Genomic DNA, 13,278 nt, shown 5'->3' with positions numbered 1-13,278 from the left:
CAGGCTCACAATTAACAGCATGTCAAAAGGCTCTTGGGCTGGCTAAACCCGTGGCAGTGCTGCAGCAGTTCATTATGGCTTTCCAGAAGTCGTGTAGGACTTAGTAGAGAAGCTAATGGCTTTCCCTTATATCATATGAATGAAAATAGGCTGCAGTGCAATAGTGGGTTATTACATTGAATTTAGTATGAAGTCAGCATGGTGGCTGTGTTAAATGATACAGGCTCATAAAGCACATTAAATTCCAGTTGTTGTAACCAGGCTCTCAGAGCTCTGCCACACAGAATTTGTCTATGGTAAAGGTTTTCCATGGCATCACTGCAAGCAAGGATCTCTACTTAGGAAGAAAGCTAAGCCAGCAAGTACCTATTTGAACAAGGAGGGCTGGAATCAGAAAGAAAATACTGCAGGCTATAGCAGACAAGACTCGCTGCGCGCGCTTTGGTCCCTCTACCTTGGGAAAATTGGTGTAGAGGAAGCTAGATACAATGAAGGTGGTGCCAAGAAAGCAGATGCCCAGCAAAGGGACAGCAAATGGGAAAGAAACATACTGAGAGCAGTCGGGTTTTGTTGCAGGCCTTGCCAAACAAGAACCGTAGAGCAAGGCAGGCAGGGCTGCCCTTTGGGAACCCCCGTCTTCCTGGCTCTCCCACCTTTCCGGTATGATGGTTTACAAGAAACTTTAATTTTGGGGCCTATTTCTGCTGTCTGCTTTGGAGTGAACTTACTGAATGTATGCAGCTTGCCTTTGTAAAGAGATACGGTATCTGCAGGGGAAATTGGTGAATAGATCCTTAGTACTGAGTAATAGGACAAAAATGTGAAACAACTTTGTAGAATCTTGCATCTAGATCTGTTAGAGCAGGCAGAGGTGTCATCCAGCTTGTTCCCACTTTACAAATTTTCTAGAGAGTTGGAAATATTAACAAAGAATTTAAAAAGTTCATAAAAACTATAAAGCAATTAGTTACCTGCCTTTACTGGGTATAGTGATGACAAGCTGTTGGTTTTTTTACCTGGTTGGATGACTTGTGACATGAATTTTTTTGTTGTTTTAATTTAAAATAGCCTTTATGCTAAAGTTTTTGTTTTTCTGGAAATATTCTGCTCCTATGAACATTCACAGTATACAAAGTGACACTTCAAAAATCAAATAGATGTTTTAAGATTTTTGTTAGCTCACACTCAGGTGTACTGAGTATTCAGAATATGCAGGAAGAAATTCCAGTTATAGGTCTGTGCTTTGTTCAGATTGAATAGTTACTAGGTAATCCCCTCAGTCCTGAGTCTCCTGTTTTATACTGGCAAGAAAAAGCCCATGCATCCAAATCCCTCATTCTCTTCATTTTACTGTCTAAGAGGGATAAATTCCTTAATTCCCTAGAGCTGCTGTATAGCTATTCTTTTAAAAAAAAAATTAATAAAAAAAAATCCTGCCTCAAATTTGGGAAGCCCTTTTTAGGAGAATAATGACAAGAAGTCCATACTACCCCTTTGTACCATATTCTCTATAATCAGGAAAAAGCAACACAGTTAATAAAATACACAAATTTAATTTTCTTGTAACTGAAATATCTTTTAAAATTATTGCAGAATTCTCCTTATTAATTCCCATGCCCTGTACTCACATTTTCTGTATACATTTTTTCTATCTCAAGTACATTTAGGTGTCAATTAAATTTGAAATATCTACATTTGTCAGCATTTCATTTTTGGCCAGTGTGATGTGCTGCTGATTTGTCCATGCATCCTGACACATGAAAAAAGCTCCTGAGATGCAGATCTTCCTCATTAAAAAAGAAACCCATACTATCATAATGGTACGCAGAGCCATGGAGCGCATCCCCAGCTTTATTGCACTGTGTTTCTGACATGATATTTAAAAAGGAACAGCCACGGCTGTCAGTACTGTCATATGCTAGTGCTAACCGAAGACATGTTAAACTAAACATTAGAAAGAGATCAGCAAGTCATCTGCATGGTAACTCAGCTAAGAGATTAGGTAGGCAGGAGCTGGTGCAGTCATGTGGAGATGATGAGGGTTGTAGCTGTGACGGACACATCCTTTTTTCCCTCTAAGACTGCAGCAGTGCCTGCCTTGTAGCCGGGCTTGCTGTGACCTGCCTTTTCAGAGACAGCTCTTTGTGTATGAAATTCTAGCAAGTGGTGGGTGGCAGACTGCAGGAGAGTTGCCGAATTGGGTTAATGAGGGAATAGGCACTTTTTTTGGATTCTGCTGCCTCAAGCTAATAAAAAATTTAAACTTGGACAATTTTAGATTGTTCATCCCTTATCTTGGACCAAAATCTCTTACAGAGCACACCAACAGTGAACCTTAAGCACTTTCTTTTTTCTAATTATGAGATCCCACTTTCATTTAAGGAGTCTTGCAACAGCAACAAAACCGGTGCATGTTAACTTGCTATATATTTAATGTTATTTCCACTGACCTCCACTGAAGTGCAATTGATGATCTAGCCAACAAGATCCTATCTTATTTCTTCGTAGTTTGTTCCCAGTTTATTTAATATGTGCACACAGACACAATGCATTTGAATTTAGCATAGTCTGAAGGCAAACAAAAGGTATCAGAGGCAGTGCTTTAAGGGCAACTGCACCAATACATTTGTTATAAGCAGTTACCAAACACTTAGTGTGTCGGCAAGATATGTGGAAATTCAATATCGCTTTTGATTTCTGTAGATAGTTTTAGATTTTCTGGAATCATGTTAAATAGTAATTTACTCTCCTAAGACAAAAAGACGTGTATATAAGTTCAAAAAGGAAATATTTTTAAAGTATTTTTGATTTCTGATTTATTTTAGGTGGAGCCTTTTGTTAATGTACATTGAAATTTTTGGATAATAGTCACTTTCTTAAAAAAAAAAAGTAAGTTAAAAAAATGTTATAGCAAATTTTTCTTAATGCAGTGGCACCACCTCACTTTCCCTGGATGCTTATTATAGCAGAAGAGAGGAAAAGAACAGCTATGCAACAGCTTTAATTGGAGTACCACAGACTATGATTTAACACTATCAGCTGCGTCCACTGCCACCACTATTTTAGACTTTTTATTAATTAGCTCTGACCTGATTGTGAATAAACATTTATTCACAGTGGCAGCTCGGGCCCTCTTGAGCTGTCGGTTGCCATGTCCAACTTCTCTTTTTCTGACCTAATCTTTTAGACTGATTTTCATAACTTTATTATATAGTTATTTAGTGATTGAGACAAAAGAACTGAAAGAATGAAGGCTGATTATTAATTCAATTGCCACTAGAGGTAGTTTGTTAGTATGTCTGTACTATAAAGGCAACAAATCAAATTCTTTCTCTTTCTATCCATCCCGTTCTGATTTCAGCATATCCTCGTCTTATCTATAACATACATAGTGGTGGGATACATTTACATTGCTCTACGATGTCTACGGGATCAGGACCTGTCCTTTGTTCCACATGATGAGCCCGATTCTGCTTATACTGAAGTAACAAATTTTATTCTGGACCTCAGTAGTAGCAAAATTAGGCTCCCATCTCAATTGTGTATTGCTTTGTGTCATTCACGATGTATGTTTTGATTCACCACAATAACTAGCATATTATCAGTGATATGTGGTTGATAAAATGAAGATGTCTGGGGAAGAGGCCTCGTTTGGATGGCTAGAAACAATGTTTGCTTTTATGATCCTAGTGATTTCTTTTCCATTGTTCTAAGGATGTGGGAAGAAAAAAGAGGCCTGTAAATTATGCTGTCTAGCAACATCTATCAGTGTTGATCAGCCTGTTGTTTGGTCCATAAGACATATAAAAGTGGTTTATAATGCCGTTGAAAAGAGGTTTTCTTGGTTTGTTTTTTGTTTCATTTCTACTCATGCAGGCTTAGATACACCAGAACGCAACTGAAATGGGGAGAATAAATAAGAAACAATACATAGCTGTTAAAAAATTGAGTATATGTTTTATTATAAGTGCATATAGTTTTGGTGGCTCTACACAATGTTGTCCTTGAGATTTAGTAGATTGAAAAGCACTGGGCTATGGTGTAGAGGCCTCTGATTAGTACTGGTAAATCTCAATGTGCTTTTACTGCTTTCAGTTACTTGTGAAGCATTTGTCTTAATATTTAATTTGTGAGAATATGTTTCCTATAAGCTCTTTTGCCATCCAGAGCTTCAGTGTTTCAGAGGGGAATGAACAGCAGCCCTTGCTTCATACTTTACTAAAGATTAGGATATTGTAGCATTACAAATGAGGCAAGATTTGCTATTAATTTATTCATGCTCTTCAACCTCTTTGTTCCAGTGTATTTCTGCTTAAGTACCCTGCTCCTGTACTCTTTCCTCTTCTGCTAAAGCTGATAGTGCATTTAATTGTTTAAAGCAGTGATAGCCACTTCTGAATTTGCTCCAGTGGAAACAGTGAATCTTAGAAGCTTCTACTTTATGCAGAAAAGTAGAAGTACTGGGTTTTTGGTTAAAATTAAGTGAAGCAACTGATAGCTACAATAAATAATAGAAAAAAATTCATAAATTCAGCAAGCTTTAAATATTATTCTTTTATCCCCCAACCAGTGTGTGTTTACCCAGACCTATTTAGGCATGCACAGTTAGTTTTACATTCACTAAAAATTTAGGCATTGTCTTCATTAGGTACAAGAGCAAATCCTGGAGATCTGACCTCTGTGTGTAAAATAAAGATGACTAATATGTTCTTGTCAAAAGTCTGGTGAAATGTTTTTGGTGGTGGTTGGGGTTTTTTGGGGTTTTGTTTGGTTTGGTTTTTTATTTGTTTGGTTTCTAATTACAGCTAAAGTGTGTTTGCAGAGGCACTTCTGATTTTCAATAGTTTTCATCTGAAAGGATTTTTGTTCCAGGCCGCTGCTAATGAATTCATAGATTGATAGTTACCGTCCTGCGATGCAGGAGAAATTAGCTCGAGTCCCTTTTCTGCCAGACTTTGAAAGCAGTTAACCATTGAGGAAAGAAACACATACACGTTACTTGACAAACTGCATTTCATATAAATCCTTGGGCAGTTTTGTTTTTATTCTAGAGTGAAGCAATTTCAGATCTCAAAAATAGATACAAGTAGGAATTGTTGCCCTCAAGTCAGCTCCTCTCATGTATCAGACTAATCTCAGTCTAAATATAAAGCAGAGAGGTAGATCTAGTATTTGCTTGTAGTCAGAGCTCAGAGAATCTGAGGAGCAAAGATGTATTTCTAAAGAACAAAAAGATGCCCAACTCTCTAAAAAATGTAGTGGGGAAAAGGTGGGTTTCTGTATTGGCTTCTTTTGCAATATGGGTGTGATGGCAGTACCCTTCCTGACTATATGGCACCCTAGACATTTTTAGAAGAGCTGTATTTTCTGCTTGAAAAGTAGAGCTCAACATTCACCGGCAGAGCTCTTGCGGTGGCAGTCAGTCACATTCAGAAATGATTCAGAGCTTACAAATCACTTGGTTTCTCTCTCCTCTGGAGCTTTGAATGTGACAACTTGGTAACTTCCTTTTCTCTTCCTGTTTCCCTCAGCCTTGTAAAGCCTTTGCGACACTATACAGTCTTCCTCTCTGAGGACTCTTCTGATGATGAATTTCAGCAGGAAGAGGATCCTGTCTCTGGCTTCTCTGAAAACTTTTTCTTCTCTGCTCCTTTTGAATGGTCTATCCTTTATTCTTTCATTGTATTAATTCAGACTTCGAACAATGGTTTTTGCATTGGTCAGGGTGCCTGGTGCTATACTTGGAATTTTGGAAATGCTCCTGCAGTCTCTGTACGGCGCTTGATGAATGTTCAGCATTTCTCCTGCTTGTTTGTCTTGATATTTAGCAGCATGCAAAAGCATACTCCTGCATGAAACACTCTGCAGCAATACACAGCTTATGGTTTTACATCGACTCGAGCTCTCTGGGATGTAACCCTTCCACTTGCCCTTTCTTCCAATGTGCTGCTCATGTTCCTGTCCAAACCTTCTGCCGTTCTTCCTTGTGCAGTGCTAGCTGTGCTTTTTGGATTGTCCTGTGAGCCTTATTTCAGTGCAGTTATTGGCTTTTTCTAGTTTCACTTGCTTGATCCCAGCTTCTCTGTTCTGTCGAGTACCACATCCTCAGTGACTATAGAGAATCGCCATGCAGATGTCCTCCAAGGGTTTATGAGTACAATCTGACCTAAAATTATACAAGAAACAGGAAGCAGTTTGTTGGGTTTACTCACTGTGTTATTTGTATCCAACTTTTTAATTTGTAAATTGTTGTAAATTCCCAAACCTCTGTAACTTAGTCTTGCCTAGTTTTGAAACATGGTGCTGAGCAGCTTGGTCATATTGCAACTACCACTCTGTGAGAACTCTACGTTTAAGCACTGGCTGCAGGATTCTGCCACCTGCCCAAGGTACCCGTGTTAGGGGAATGAGTGTTGCCTGTCAGCTCCCGTTTACCTGGCCAGTCTTCCCAGGGGCCTGAGTGTATCTTTCTGAGATGAGAGTAACACTGTCACGTGGAGGGTGCACACTGATTCAGCTGTACTAAAGTCCCTCTTACTGCATATTTGAACATACCAACCCCGGAGGGCAGTCTGGAGCTAAGGCCTCACTGAATGTCATCCAGAGGATTTGATCTTTCCTAACCTCACCTGCTTGAGGATTTCTAGGGGGAGAAAGGGAGACAAATTGCACAGAATTACACTCATTCTTTTAACAAATGCAGTTCCTGGCTTGACCAGAACCTGTAGGAAGAGGTGCCAGGGTACTGTGAGCTGCTGCTTCAGAAATCTGCGTGATGCCAGATCCAGGTGGTTCTGGGTACTGGGAGATGGATGCCTGGTCACACCTGAGCAACTGGAGCCTGCCGGATGCAGTTGTGTTAGACCAGGCTGGAGAAAGAGGCTGCCAGTTTGATAGTGGAGTCTCCAATTGCTAAAATTCATTGTGTGATGCAGAAGGCAGGTTCAGACACTGACAGGGAAGGGACATGACTGCTGGCAGTTGGGCATGGGGAGAGAGACATATAGGTTCAGTAGCAAAGGGCCAGAAAAATGTTCCCACACTCGTGTTTGGGGTGGAGGAGGCCAGGCCACTAAAATGGTTTGTTTGCAGAATATTCCTCAGGGGGTTTTGTGCAGTGTGATCTAATGCTTAGCAGATGAGCACATACTGTGTGAGAGACTAAAGGTACGACCGAGATTTGCAAGATCACCCTCTTCCTAAGGACATGTACCATCAGCTGTCTGTCTTGTACTTGCATTGTTACATTCTTGTGCTGGTAGCTGAATGCCTGCTATTTATGTGTTGATGAATGAAGTAAGATGGGCTGTTTATAAATTTGCATGATATAGATGTATTATAATAAAATACAGAAAGAGGAGGAGGGTTCTTCCATAGTATCTGTTTTTGCAGGTCTCACAAATATTTTCTTTTAATTGAAACCTTGTTTAAATGCCACAGTAAAACTGGCTGCCAGTCAAATGCCAATCACCACAGATATGTATGGCACTTCTTCTCATTAATTGGATGCGCATTATGCTGCTGTTCTCTGTACACAGAACCAATATGCAAATCTGCTGGTGTTCATTTTTTTGCTGAGGTATGTGCAAGAAAAGCATCCTGCTAACTCGGCCTTGGCTGTAAATGTAAAATAGGTGTCTCCATAATGGATTGTGTTGTTTCTTGATAAGATGACACCAGTGTAATCATTGGAACTCTGCACAGTGTTCCCAATTATTGCAGGAAAACACTGAATTATGTTCTGTGCTGAGTTAGCTTGAAGCAAGAGAATGTAAGTGCCTGCAAAACACAGGGCACTTTGCAGTGCACTTGCTCTGACTTCTTGTGTAAAAGGACTGAGCACAGTAGCAGTGGTCTGCATGAGGGGGAGGGCCAGACTGTCAAAATAGAGAGCTAGCGTCCAGTTATTCCTGCTCCGAGAGAGTTCCCTCATCAGCCTGTCTGTAACTGCATGATCACAGCTTTCCTCCGAGTACTTCCCACTTACATCTTCTTCCTTTCTGAAAACCCCTCGAGTGCCAAGTCATCTTTGTTTGTCCTTCTGCCCTTGGTCACTTTGCTCACACACCTGCTGTTCACAAGGCAATGTAAGCTGTATTTTGCTACCCAAAAGCTTTTTGTAAAGCCATCCAACTCCTTAGTAAATACTTGTTTAAAAAAAAATTTAGAAAGACAGTCATTTGCCACATGATTTTTGTTTCTCTCCTAGGCCTCAGCCATACCGGGCCCTGAAAGAATCTGATAGTGCTGATGGGGAAGAGGCGGTCAGTCCAGAAAAATCAAAAGAGCCTCTGCCTCCAAGCCCTCTGCTGTCAAGCAAGGCCACAGAAATCAACCTCCTTGAAGACATTTTCCCTAACCTAGAAGTAGAAACACAGCCTCAGCCTCTCAGCCAAGCTAAGAGCCTGGAAGACCTGCGGACACCCAAAGAAGAGGGAGATCAGCGGTGCACATTTGATTACCAGGTTTGGACAGGGTTTCATGTATTGGGGGGTTTTGCACAGAACTAGGGCGGGCTGGCTTCCATTATTCTCTGAGGAACATTTTCATATTATTGGGTAGATGCATCCATTTCCCAGCCATTTGTTCATGTGTTTCAAAGTTCATTTCTGAATTAAGAAATTATTGGAATGGGACTCAGTTATAAGAGAGTAACTTTTTCCACTAAACCTCCAGCCTTCTAAAGGAGGAAATATTTGCCCTATTTCTCAGAATCTGGTTGTCCATTGGCTATCACACAGAGTTATCTGAGAAGCTGACGCTCAGCACTGAGAATGAATATCTGGGAATTTTCAGGTCCCCTCCAAACTGCATGTTCTTTAAATGATCTTCTTTTAATCCGGCCAGTTTGGTCTAGGCATCATTTGAACAATCTAGATTGCAGAAGAGAGATTCTTTATGAAGAATTTCACTGACTATATGCAGCTTAGAAAGTGCCAAACTAAATCAGACTCTGAGATCTTCATGTGACATGAAGGAAAATAATGTCATTTCTACCTTATAGTAATATTTAATTTAGTGTTATCTCCAGATATTTCATTCGATAACTTTTTCCATACAGCAGTTAAGGCTTCTCAGTTTCTGTACCTTAGATAGAGGTACGTGCTCCTTACTTGGCTAACAACAGATGCCACAGTATGTCACAGCTGAAAACTCATTAGAGGCAAAGCTGGCATTAAAACTGCAGAGTCCTGCTTCTGATTTCCTGTATGTCCGTCTAGGCTGCATGCTGTTGTCCCTCTCCAGTGTTCACAGTCTGTGGACAGATCCTCTTCCACTCATAGCTCAGCAGCCTGTCTTCACTTTATGTTCTATGTTGTGAGGAGATCAGTAAAAGTTAACTTTTTTTTTTAATGCTTTCTTGCAGAGAATGGATCTTGGTGTATCTGAGAGGAACAGGATTGTGCCAACCATGAAGCTGTCTCACCCTTATAACAAGCTGTGGAGTATGGGTCATGATGATATGGCTATTCCTACCAAGTATTCCCAAAGCTCACCGGAAAGGCCCTTGACTGCACTTGGTAACATGCCACCAATCACAAGGAGACCCCGGAGCAGAGACAGCGTTCTGGCTCCTGCTGAAAAGGATGCATCAAATCCTGCCATTCAAGGGAACATCACCATTCCTAGGCCACAGGGAAGAAAGACTCCTGAACTGGGGATAGTGCCACCACCACCAGCACCCAGGGCTTCCAAGCATCAGACTCCAGCTGGGCCAACAGAAAGCCTCACCACCCATGCTACAGGACGTAGCCATTTGGTTTCAGATCTTATCCCAGAGCCCTTTGGAGTTGGTAGTGTGTCCTTAGACCCTGAAATCCAGCAGTCTATAAATTATTCCTCTCATCCGTCTCAGCTTTTGTCCAGTGCTACCAGCACTGCTGAGATGCTCCAACCTGTCAAGGTGAAGACAGACAATACAGGTAATGAAAGCGACTACCTTCTTAATCTCCTGGATCCATTAAAAACAGCCAGCTGGCAAAGCAGTGGCCCACAGCAAGGTCCCCGCAGGCTGCAAAGCTCAGCCACTCCACCTTCTGCAGCTAGCTTTGTCTCAGTGGCAAGTGACTTTGTGCCTCCTCCAGCCGCACCATTTGTCCAGCCACTTGGTTATCCTTCCCCAGCACCACCACCTTTTTTACAGCCGTCTCCTAATCCATTTACACAAACAGTGCCAGGAGCCCTTTCAGTGTCTCTAGTTAGACCCCCAAGGGGCTCTTTCACCCCCTCTTTAGGTCACGCTTATAGCTCTAGCTTCATAACACCCAATTCTAGCTTCTACCCACCACAAAGACCTCAACCAAACATTTCAACACTATCCATGCCAAACTTGTTTAGCCAGGCTCCAGGTGTGCCACCAGCTAGCTCCTTATTGCTGCAGAGCCACAGCCCTTCTCCAACAAGCTCTCTACAGCCAGCATGTTTAAGCGGTCCTTCTAAAACCAGAACATTACAAGTGGGCCAGTCCAGCTCAAAGGTAGATCCCAAACAAGCACTAGCTCTCCTGTCTAATGAACCCCCTTTGATCCCTTCCAGGCCAGCTAAGGGCTTAGAGTCAGTGTTACTATCCTCAAAATCTGAGGAGACAAAAGATCCATTTGAAGATTTGTTAAAAAAGACAAAGCAAGACGTGTCGTCCACACCAGGTAAGGTTGAACAGCTCAGAAAGCGATGGGAAACCTTTGAGTAATACTCCCAATGGCCTTTTGATGTCCCTTTGGAATTGACTGAGGGTTTTTTTTGTTTTTTTGAGCCAGCATAAAACCAAGCATTTCTTTTATGGAAAGCTGAGCCAGGATAGCTGCAGGACCATCACCGTGCTGCCATTCACATGAGTGCTTTTTGCCCAGAGTTCAGAATCCCCCCATTGTCCTGGTCCCTGCAACTGCTTCTTCACTCTCCACCACTGAAAACCCCTGTGACTCTTGCACTGACCAAAGCATGAGGGTAGTTGGGTTTGGGGTTTAGGTTTCGTTTCGTTTCGTTTTCCACACATAGCTTTTCAGACAATACTACTGATGCAGAAGTTAGTCCTTCCCTTGTATTTTCAGTCCTTAGCACAGCCGGGAGCATGACACGGCACGTTGTACTAGTGTTTTCTTCCTGCCTGTGTGAATGGTGTTCAGTTTTTCTTGCATTACACATATAGCTATAAAGTTTTGCTTTCACATGTAAAGTGCAGCAAACAAACCCAGACTTGTGGGCTGCGCTGAATTAACCCATTGGGCTCTGAGTTTGTCCTGTCTTGAAATACAGACATTCATGTAGGTTATACTATTGGATGAGCTTTTGTTGCGGATTTTTGATTTCTCCCCCAGTGTACTGGCACTGAGAGGTAATAGGGATCTCTCTGGTGCAGAATTGTCCTAACTCCTTGTTGCAACAAAACCATAGCACAGAGCAGTTGCTCAGGGTTCGGTCCTGCATCTCTGTTGGGAAACTGGAAACACCAGCAATTGATTTTCTTCTTTGGGTTTTTGTTTGTTTGTTTGTTTTTGTTAAATACATCAGAAAATAGAGGCCATAAAGAGTATCCTAGTTCTTACATATGTGTATGTTAATATTATATATAAATATTATAGATGGCAGTATATGAATGGGATGTAACAATATCTTGATTATTAAAAACAAAAAAAGAGAAAAAAATTGGGGTATAAAAGTTCACAGGTCATGAGTTCGTCAAATGCCAGTGTGCTGACAAGATGGCCTGAGTGCAGATAGATTAAAGCTGCAGTGCCTGTCTGTACAGGCAGAAACCAGACGCCAGGTTGAGCTGCGTAAGTGCTGCAATGCTGGGAGGCCAATGCGTGACAGCTGCCTGTCACTGCTGGACTTCAGAAGTGCTAATTGCTGCCTTGAAGGAACTGGGATGTCATTCTGGTCTGCAAGGCGCTCGGCTCCTTCAGCCTGTCTGAAAAACCACAGTCTTTATCCCGTTTTTGATGAGAACCGTTTGCTGGTATAACACGACATTAACTGGACCATGACATGGACTGTGAGGTCATGAAGTACAAAACTGCAATGAAAAGGTTAAAGGGTACGTTCAGTCTGATTTTCTAAGACACTTGTCTGTGGCAATAGTATTCTCAAGAAATTGCATCTTAATCTTAGCATCCCTTATAAAACCTGCTGTCTTTGCAGTGATCATTCTTGTTTTACTTAAGTGGTGCTTTTTTGCTTTGTTTTGTATTTGGGCACAATCTGATGTAAAACATGTTACTCTAGAAGAGGTAATCACGTCACCATTAAGCCTTTGATAAAGGAAATCATTTTGGACACATGGGGAAATTCTTGTAAAGCTTTATCTGATTTCCAATGTATCTATTTTATTCATATAATCTTGGAAATTTTCTTACTCTAGTGTATGAAAATGGCTGTCTATGCGTTTGAGTCTGTGCAATACAAAAGAAAAATGCTCTCAGTATCTGAAATGCCGACAGTTTGGGAAAGACCACAGTATTACATTGATATTCTATTTCTGTAAAGTACTGTTACTCTGACAAGCCATTCAGTTGGATTTGTATTTTCTTTTTGTGTTGGAAGACAGATGGTTTTAGTATTGCATAGTAAAATATTTCAAGTCTAAGATAATAGCTCCATTTTATTTTATACAGTTCAGAATATGAACCTTATATATAAATTCATTACATATGAATTTCAGATCTCCTTTGCTATGAGCTAGATGATGGAACTTTCTCAATTATGGTGGATATGTACAGGCACCAGAAAGTTCTGCATACGGCATGCCATTTGAATTTCACGTACTCTTTTTTTAAAGTTGTTAATGTCACATGCTGATTATATAGTGAGTAGGCCTATTACACATGCTTAACTAAATAGCAAAACGCTCAGGTAATTCTGTATCCCTGCAAATCATTTTCCATCTCTGATTATTTTACTCTGCCCATATTATGGAATATTTTATGCAGTTTCTTTTTAGACAAACAAGCACTCTTGGATTTTTCTTTTTAAGGCACTGAAAAGTGTTAACACTTAACACAAATGGCATTAATCACCCTTCACTTTATTTTGAAGGGGGAAGGTTGAACACACCTCTTGAGATCCAGGAGCACGAGGCAGCACTCGCCTGGACTTTGTGACCTTCCTCACTTCTTGAATAGAATTTGCAAGCAGGAGACTGTTTGACGTGCTTCTCATAATAAAGGAATCAAACTATCCCTAGGGCAGTATTTAGTTTTTTTGTCTTATTTAAACTCAGGAATTCCTAACATGATTCATTCCTAATAGTGCCAGATGTAAACAAGTGTGCTTGTCTTG

The 13,278-nt window shown here is 40.9% G+C and overlaps 1 protein-coding gene across 6 annotated transcripts in view; it reads left to right on the top strand.

Moving 5' to 3' along the window:
* DENND1A (DENN domain containing 1A) overlaps positions 1-12,581 on the top strand; it is a 219,984-nt gene extending 207,403 nt beyond the window's left edge. For 3 of the 6 annotated variants that reach the window (XM_076355226.1, XM_076355225.1, XM_076355229.1), the window contains 3 exons: positions 5,532-5,660; positions 8,210-8,465; positions 9,368-12,581. In XM_076355226.1, coding sequence (XP_076211341.1) covers positions 5,532-5,660; positions 8,210-8,465; positions 9,368-10,690 — 1,708 coding nt within the window. In that variant the 3' untranslated portion in view covers positions 10,691-12,581. The remainder of the gene's footprint in view (positions 1-5,531; positions 5,661-8,209; positions 8,466-9,367) is intronic. The other 3 variants (XM_076355228.1, XM_076355227.1, XM_076355230.1) reach the window with 2 other exon arrangements.
* Positions 12,582-13,278: the final 697 nt, after the last annotated feature.

The sequence above is a fragment of the Aptenodytes patagonicus genome, chromosome 18, assembly GCF_965638725.1.
Source record: "Aptenodytes patagonicus chromosome 18, bAptPat1.pri.cur, whole genome shotgun sequence".
Lineage (NCBI taxonomy): Eukaryota > Metazoa > Chordata > Aves > Sphenisciformes > Spheniscidae > Aptenodytes > Aptenodytes patagonicus.
This window is presented reverse-complemented; position numbering and strand designations above follow the sequence as displayed.